The following is an 8,841-nucleotide window of genomic DNA, read 5'->3' as shown; positions in this document are numbered from 1 at the left end:
TGATCTTATGGAGTTGTTGAATCTAACTATGTAATTTTTTCCTGCAGGACGCTAAGGAGTTCAGGTCAAAATTATAAAACAGATTTTCTTTTTCCTTGAATGAAGATGCACTGAAAGCAGTTCAGGGTAATTGAGAGGGAACAGATTAACAGAGAGACTTAAGTCTGTAAGAGTGGCGAGAGCATTCTTATATATTCTATTTAAAGTCCGACGGTATTGTGTTAATATTTGCATAAACTGGGAAAATCGAAGACTGCGTGACGTAATAACATACAGCGAGTGCACCAGAGATGCACACTTCCGGTCGTGATGGCAACTTTATACAATGTTCCTTCTGTTGAAATCTCTGGATGCATCATGAAAACATATATTTCACTTCTTTAATATCCTTTACGTTTGTTTTTCGTCTTGAATATGATTCTGGAACCTTTGGAAGCTGTGAGTCTGGGTGTTTCAGCACTCTGCAGTCTCTGATTCCGGGAGAATGTGGTTGCGTGCGGCGTCCTGACGAGGAGGCTGAGGAACTGATGTTCGACTGCGATCGCAGATTAAAGCTCTCACTGGTCGCCGATTAAAGCGACAAGGGATATTGAAACATCGAGGCGAATCCGCAAGGTTAGCGCCGACTGCCTGCCTTTTAGTCGCTGGTGAAATTGTTCTGCTCCAGAGGGAACAGTTCCTTTGATCGCTGGGCATTGCTCTGCTGCCGGAACGGGGAAATTTCCTTTCATCGTTGGTGGGACCGGTCGCTGCCGAGAGGGAAAAGCCTGCCGTGTGCCCGGAGCAATTTTACCAGCTTTTCTACGTTTTGGACATGGACTTGAATAAAGTTTTTCTGTTTCATTCTTACGGATTTTTATTTATGTTTTCTTCACCATATCTTTCCCGTTATTTTCTGTGCCAGCGACGGGGATTTATGTGTCGATGTGCCTGTGCGTTTTTACCGTTTCTCTTCTGCGGATAGGAGGGATTTGCAGGTTGATAATCGTGCTGCCTTTCTTCTCTATCTCGGTTTCGTGGCCACATGGAGAAGAATCATTTCAGAGTTGTACACTTTGATGATAAATTATCCTTAGAACCTCTGAACCTTTGAAAGTTGATTGTAACCACGTGGAGGAGGAATTTCGGATCGTCGACTTAAAACGCGACTGAAGAGAAAACGAGGTACCAACTACTTTATGTGGGAAAAGCCTCCAAGCGATCACAGCCACGTCGTAGGGTTAGGAGGATTGCGTATCGCAATGAGCTGGAAGCTATGTTGACTGGAGTGAGGACTTCTGCCTTGCATCTTGGTAGGGTAAACCAAGCCTAGCAGTTTCAAGGATATAGGACAGACTAAGTGTGGTCCACCGATCTTCCTGGTTCTGGCTTCAGCTCATGGCTAACAACCCTGACTATTTTTTAAGAAATTGTCATGAAAACACCAATGAAGAATCCGTCTATATCTGTGTGCGAGGGTATGGACAGATGTAGATGGAGAACCTTCATTGCTGCCCTTGCGGCGTCATGGACAGTAAGTCAGGAAGTATTGTGGCAAAATAAGGCATTAGTGACACTCCCTGATATTGGATAAACGCTATCTGAAACAGTTGAGTACAAAATGGGAGAATTCTGCACGAAATGAATAATAGTGATTTGATTTATTATTTGATCTGACTAAAACAGATTTCCCAAGTATTGTAATGATTGCATATACATTAAAATGACAAATGGTTCATATTTAAGAAATTAGTACGAATCGAGTGCTGGAATTGAATTCGGAGGTCGAAAAATACTGCAAGTCGTGCATTTGATGCATACGGTGGAAGACGCTGCCTACGCGGGCAGCTCCCTTCTCCCACATGCAGGGTGTGGGGCCGCTAGACCTGATGCGTATGAATTTCCTGTCAATAGAACCCAATGCCAGCAACACAGCGAATGGCTTAGTCATCAGAGTTCAAGACATCAGATATGCGCAGGTTCTTCCAACCAAGGACCAGAGGGCACCCACGGTGGCAAAAGTATTATAAGATATGAATGTCATTTATTATGGTCTTCCCAGGCGGATAAATAGTGATCATGGACAGGGTTTCGAGAGCAGACTCATCGGTGAGTTACTGGGCATGCATGGAGTCGAGAAGTCGAGGACCACGCCCTATCATCCGCAGGGTGATCCCCAGCCCGAGAGATTTAATCGGACGTTGCTAGACATCCTCGGGACCTTGGAGATCAGCAAAACGAGCAGGTGGAGTCAACATATTCGACATCTGGTCCGCTGTTACAACTGTACACGAAATGAAGTTACTGCGTACTCGCCATACTATCTGATGTTGTTGCCCATTGACCTTTGCTTTGGGACTGACGAGGGCGACCTACCACCGAAGACGTATCTGGAGTATGTGTTTGATATGAGAAGAGAACAGAAAAGGGCTTAAGCAGTAGCGGCCACCGCGGCTGCCAAGCAGAATCAGGAAAATAAGAGGCGGTATGATCAAAAGGTTAGGTTCTCCCAACCCCTGCCGAGAGACCGAGTCCTCATAAGGAATTTGAGGCTATCTGGGAAACATAAATTGGCTGACTGCTGGGCGGCTACGCCCTATGTTGTGGAGAGTCAGATGCCAAACCTACCAGCTTTCCAGGTGAAACAATAGACAATAGACAATAGGTGCAGAAGTAGACCATTCGGCCCATCGAGCCTGCACCGCCATTCTGAGATCATGGCTGACCATCTACTATCAATACCCGGTTCCTGCCTTGTCCCCATAACCCTTGATTCCCCTATCCATAAGATACCTATCTATCTCCTTCTTGAAAGCATCCAGAGAATTAGCCTCCACTGCCTTAGAGGCAGCGCGTTCCACACCTCCACAACTCTCTGGGAGAAGAAGTTCCTCCTCAACTCTGTTCTAAATGACCTACCCCTTATTCTTAAACCATGCTCTCTGGTACTGGACTCTCCCAGCATCTGGAACATATTTCCTGCCTCTATCTTGTCCAATCCCTTAATAATCTTATATGTCTCAATCAGATCCCGCTCAATCTCCTTAATTCTAGCGTGTACAAGCCCAGTTTCTTTAACCTCTCTGCGTAAGACAGTCCGGACATCCCAGGAATTAACCTAGTGAACCTACGCTGCACCTCCTGCACAGCCAGGATGTCCTTCCTTAACCCTGGAGACCAAAACTGCACACAATACTCCAGGTGTGGTCTCACCAGAGCCTTGTACAAATGCAAAAGGATTTCCTTGCTCTTGTACTCAAGTCCCTTTGTAATAAAGGACAACATTCCATTAGCCTTCTTCACTGCCTGCTGCACTTGCTCATTCACCTTCAGAGACTGATGAACAAGTACGCCTAGATCTTTTGGTATTTCTCCCTTACCTAACTCCACACCGTTCAGATAATAATCTGCCTTCCTTTTCTTGCGCCCAAAGTGAATAACCTCACACTTATTCACATTAAACGCCATCTGCCAAGTTTCTGCCTACTCACCCAGCCTATCCAAGTCACCTTGAATTCTCCTAACATCCTCATCACATGCCACACTGCCACCCAGCTTAGTATCATCAGCAAACTTGCTGATGTTATTTACAATGCCTTCCTCTAAATCATTGACGTAAATCGTAAACAGCTGTGGTCCCAATACTGAGCCCTGTGGCACCCCACTAGTCACCACCTGCTATTCCGAGAAACACACATTCACTGCTACCCTTTGCTTTCTATCTGCCAACCAGTTTTCTATCCATGTCAATATCCTCCCCCCAATGCCATGAGCTCTGATTTTACCCACCAATCTCCTATGTGGTACCTTATCAAATGCCTTCTGAAAGTCAAGGTACAACACATCCACTGGATCTCCCGCGTCTATCTTCCTGATTACATCCTCGAAAAACTCCAATAGATTAGTCAAGCATGATATGCCCTTGGTAAATCCATGCTGGTTCGGCCCAATCCTATCACTGCTATCAAGATATGCAGCCATTTCATCTTTAATAATGGACTCTAGCATCTTCCCCACTACTGATGTTAGGCTAACAGGGCGATAGTTCTCTGTTTTCTCCCTCCCTCCTTTCTTAAAAACTGGGATAACATTAGCCATTCGCCAATTCTCAGGAACTGATCCTGAATCTAAGGAACATTGGAAAACGATCACCAATGCATCTGCAATTTCCAGAGCCACCTCCTTTAGTACCATAGGATGAAGACCATCTGGACCTGCGGATTTGTTAGCCTTCAGTCCCATCAGTCTACTCATCACCGTCTCCTTCCTAATGTCAATCTGTTTCAGTTCCTCTGTTACCCTATGTCCGTGGCCCATCCATACATCTGGGAGATGGCACGTGTCGTCCCTAGTGAAGACACATCCAAAGTACTTATTAAATTCGTTTGCCATTTCTCTGTTTCCCATAACAATTTCTCGCAACTCATTCTTCAAGGGCCCAACATTGTTCTTAACTATCTTCCTTTTCTTCACATACCTAAAATAAACTTTTGCTATCCTCCTTTATATTCCTAGCTAGCTTGCGTTTATACCTCATTTTTTCTCCCCGTATTGCCTTTTTAGTTAAGTTCTGTTGCTCCTTAAAAATTTCCCAATCATCCGTCTTCCCACTCACCTTAGCTCTGTTATACTTCTTCTTTTTTAATGCTATGCTATCTCTGACTTCCTTTGTCAACCACTGTGGCCACTTTCCCCCCTTTGAATCCTGCCTTCTCCGGGGGATGAACTGATTTTGCACCTTGTGCATTATTCCCAAGAATACCTGCCATTGCTGTTCCACTGTCTTTTCTGCTAGGATATCCGGCCAGTCAACTTTGGCCAGCTCCTCCCTCATGGCTCCATAGCCTCCTTTGTTCAATTGGAATACTGACACTTCTGATCTGCCCTTATCCCTCTCAACTTGCAGATAAGGACTTATCATATTATGGTCACTACCTCCTAACGGCTCCTTTACTTCAAGATCACTTATCAAATCCTGTTCATTGCACAACACTAAATCCAGAATAGCCTTATCCCTGGTCGGCTCTCGTACAAGCTGCTCCAAAAATGCACCCGGAGGCATTCTACAAACTCCCTATCCTGGGGAAGCCGGAGGATGGGAATGCAGCTGACAAGATTCACCATCGGAATTACTGGCTGCACCTGGAACAAGAGGTGCAGGTAGACCCAGAGCCCGGCCTAGAGCCTCCATTTCGTAAGTGCACTCTGCAGAAATGCGGGGCGACTGCAGGGCCAACAGCAGGAGACGTTAAGCCGGCCCCCTCCCTGAGACCGATACTGATTCAGAGGACCTGAATGGATGGTATATGCTGCCTTAAGCTAACTCCCCATTGATTGAGGAAGAGACTTCTAGATCTTGTCCGGCTGAGTCAGGTGAAATGAGGAATGGCGGCTATCTGTGGACACCCTGGGTTGCAGCGGGACCTTGCAAGACATGAAGGAAGGCTTGGCCAGGGGACAGAATTGTCCGAGTAGCAGGTGCGCAAGGGTGATATGCCGGGGAGGCCGCACAGGTAGACCGGAAGGTTCCCCAGTAGTGTCTGAACCGGAAGTGTAATTTGAAGGGGGCCAGAGGTCTCAGGGAATTAAGAAACCACCGGATAGGCTGGCCTACGTAGCTCCGTGGAGGGCTATTTCACTGCCTTTTACACCTGGATTGGTCTTTGTGTTTTGCAGGAGGGTTTGCGAATTACCTCAACGTTATGAAGGCATCACTAAATGTGGTGCAGCGGGGGAGGAAAGTGCCACGCGCTGTCATACTTTACTGCCAATGTAATGGCCTCTCTATAATGTTTCACTGCTGATGTAATGGTTTCTCTGTAGCAGCAATGTTTGGGTTATGACTAGAGGTAACGGGGGCTTTGGAAGTCGCACCATCCAATGAGAGGCATGATGTTTTATCTTCTGGGTCTGAGAGAAGGGATTTTGCGGTCTTTTGTCGGGCAGAGATGAAGAGAGCAGACGCGAGTTGGTAGACTGCCGAACGGAGTAGACCTGGAGCGAGCGGCCGAAGGTCCGCGACGCTTGGAGGAGGTCGATCGGGAACGAATGGATGGAACGTGAGCTCCAACGTGCTTATTAGACTGTTTCATGTGAATAGGCCATGTTTCTTTTTTTTTTTTTTTTGCTTTGTTTTGTTTCTTTACTAACCTACAGTCAAATTAAGAATTATAAAGCTCGATCGTTTAATTGCATATTGTGTACTGTTTCTTATTTCGTGATATTGAATTGTAACAGGGAAACACATCAGATATATAAAGAAAAATATACATTTAAAAATGGGAACCAAATGTCCATGCTAAAAAGTCGCGGACATTCTACCGAAATTCAACCATGACTTAGGCATAGATCTCGCCTTTGGTGCAGCAAAATTGGGAGAACGAAACCACCTCCATCAGATAAATCATTTCATCACTCGAAAACATCAACGAACGGCCTATTATGAGAGCAAGTCATAGTTACATATTTAGACTTCCATTAAGACTGCATGACAGGACAATGTACATCTCAGACTAGAGTTGTAAAGTTCCCTTTTTCGGGGAACCGTGTGCTTCTTCAATTATCAAAAATAATCCAACGGAGATCCGATTCATACATCTTGGGTTGGTACGTCGAAGGTAAATTTCTCCTTCAATCACAGAGGATGCAGACGCGCATTCAGTAGATCGACGATCCAGTCAATTAGAATTCAAGTTTACCAATTTAAGAATCATGACAGCGTCACATGGTTTGTTGCCCAAGACAGCGAGATTCGTCCAATGAATTTAACCATAGTTCTGCCAAAATAAAGAATAAATCAGCAACACTCTGTTCGATGCACACCTGAGCCTATTAGGCTTGCTGCAGTTGTTGGAAAACGAGCTTCTAACCATCACAAACCTCGTTATGTAGATTTATGGTATATTCATCTGACATACTGATGACTGAGAAAATATATCTGTCATAAATCAACGTACAATTCAACTTACGGTTTATCTACAAAGTCGGCCATTTAATGTGACCAGATATTTCACTCCTTTCTTCATCTCTTCCCTGAATTTCCTCTGGGACAGTGTGTAGATACACGTGTTGGTGCAGGTGCAGAGAAATTGCATCATGAACCCAAACTCTTGCACGATAAACGACGGCGAATTAAGATATCTGTCTGTATAAAAGTAATTTTGTGCTTGCCAGATCATAGCAGAGACTATAAAGGGGATCCACAATAAAATGAAGTTTGCTGATAGAGCGAACAGCAAAATCATTGACTTTCTCCGGTTCTTCACCTCTGAATCCTTTTTATTGTCACTGCTGCTCCGGAGTCCCCGGCGGACTCTGTTTGCCGCTAAAATGTGACTGACTGTTAAAGCATTGAACAATAGAATTAAACCGATTGGCAATAAAGGAGTAATGATAGCATAAAAGAGCTGGTAAACTTTCCACACTGGTGAAGTATAGTAATCTGCCCTGGTAACACAGCGCCAAGGAACGTTTTCAATAATCGCGAAAGACTCCAGTGAAAAGTAAAATGGAACACACCTTAAACAACTCCCTATGCCCACAATCGCTACCACTATGGTCGCAGTCCTCTCTGTGCAATATCCTTTCCGCAGCTTTTGGCTACAAATTGCAATACATCGATCAAATGTGAAAGCCACCGTTAACCAGACAGAACAGTCCATGGCTGCGAGCCTAAACACAAGCGATGCTGCGCAAATCGGAGTGATGAGCAAAACTCTTGCAAAAACATAAATATTATTGATCCTCTCGAATATAACGCCAATTAAAACACCCATTAGATCAGCTGTTGACATCGCCACCAGGTAACGGGTGATGCATTTGGAGAGTCCGCATTTTTCACGACACAGGATCACAATAGCCATGAAATTAACTGCAAGGAAGAAAATAAGAATTAGTTTCAAGCGCACAAAAACTGATCTATGTTGTTTTATTTGCCTGCAGAGGATTGTTTACAGACCGAAGCGAAGCCACCCTTTAAATTGGCTTCGATCCAAAAAGTACTTAACCCGTGCGCCGGGACTTGCTGTTATGTTTGAGGCCAAGGGACGATACAGCTGAGTAGGCAAATTTTCAGCAGTTTGCCACGGGATTCCGCAGTCCGCGGTTTATTTAACAGAGGACTGTTCATCAACGCAGCAATCTTGAATTGGTCCCACATTCTAACTGATAAAGCTGAACGGAGCGTTGATATTTGGAATATCATCGGAAGCAGATAGACTGTTTCCTCTGATTTAACACTTCTGAATTCAGGGATCCGCAGAGTTAAAATTAAGAAGAGAAAAGATCAAGTCGAAAAGGGAAAACGGGAGTCATATTTTCTCTGGTTATTGTTGCAGCTGAAAAGATATTTAGACGATTTCAGTATATTGAAAATGAGATCTCATTTGTTGCATGATGGTGTAAAAGAACCGCAGTTCGGATGCAGGTCGAAGGAAGCAGGCAGTTTAAATGGTTTCAGCCTGGAATTGAGGAGCCGAACGGGATGTTTATGTGCTCAAGTTTTTTCATTAGCTATGTTTCGTGCATAAACCGGAGAGCTCCATGAACATATTATGGGAACAGTAAAGTATTCCTTTCGTTGCTGTGAAGCTTCGGTTTTAGACATCGATCCCTACTCAGATTCAGAACGACATTTACCATTCATGCTTTAGAAGCTCAGGCGAGGGGAATTGTTGGAACTAGATTAATACTAGTGCGAACTCGGTTGTTACAGTTGAGAAACCAACCGGCAATAAAACAGCCAGAGGAAGAAACAAGCATATGTTTGAAACCTGTTAAGACAGAAATACCTCGTCAGAGATTGCACTGTGTATAATGGATTTTTACGGCGCATACAACGCACAGCAGCAGATAGAGCAAGAA

General features: G+C 44.5%; 1 protein-coding gene across 1 annotated transcript in view; it reads right to left on the bottom strand.

The window, feature by feature from the left end:
- Positions 1 to 6,950: 6,950 nt before the first annotated feature.
- Positions 6,951 to 8,841, bottom strand: part of LOC134338979 (probable G-protein coupled receptor 139) — a 48,639-nt gene continuing 46,748 nt past the window's right edge. The window contains exon 2 of the mRNA XM_063035200.1: positions 6,951 to 7,849. Coding sequence (XP_062891270.1) covers positions 6,951 to 7,849 — 899 coding nt within the window. The remainder of the gene's footprint in view (positions 7,850 to 8,841) is intronic.

The sequence above is a fragment of the Mobula hypostoma genome, chromosome 28, assembly GCF_963921235.1.
Source record: "Mobula hypostoma chromosome 28, sMobHyp1.1, whole genome shotgun sequence".
NCBI classification, from domain to species: Eukaryota; Metazoa; Chordata; class Chondrichthyes; order Myliobatiformes; family Myliobatidae; genus Mobula; species Mobula hypostoma.
The sequence above is the reverse complement of the archived record's forward strand: the minus strand, read 5'-3'. Positions and strand labels throughout refer to the sequence as shown.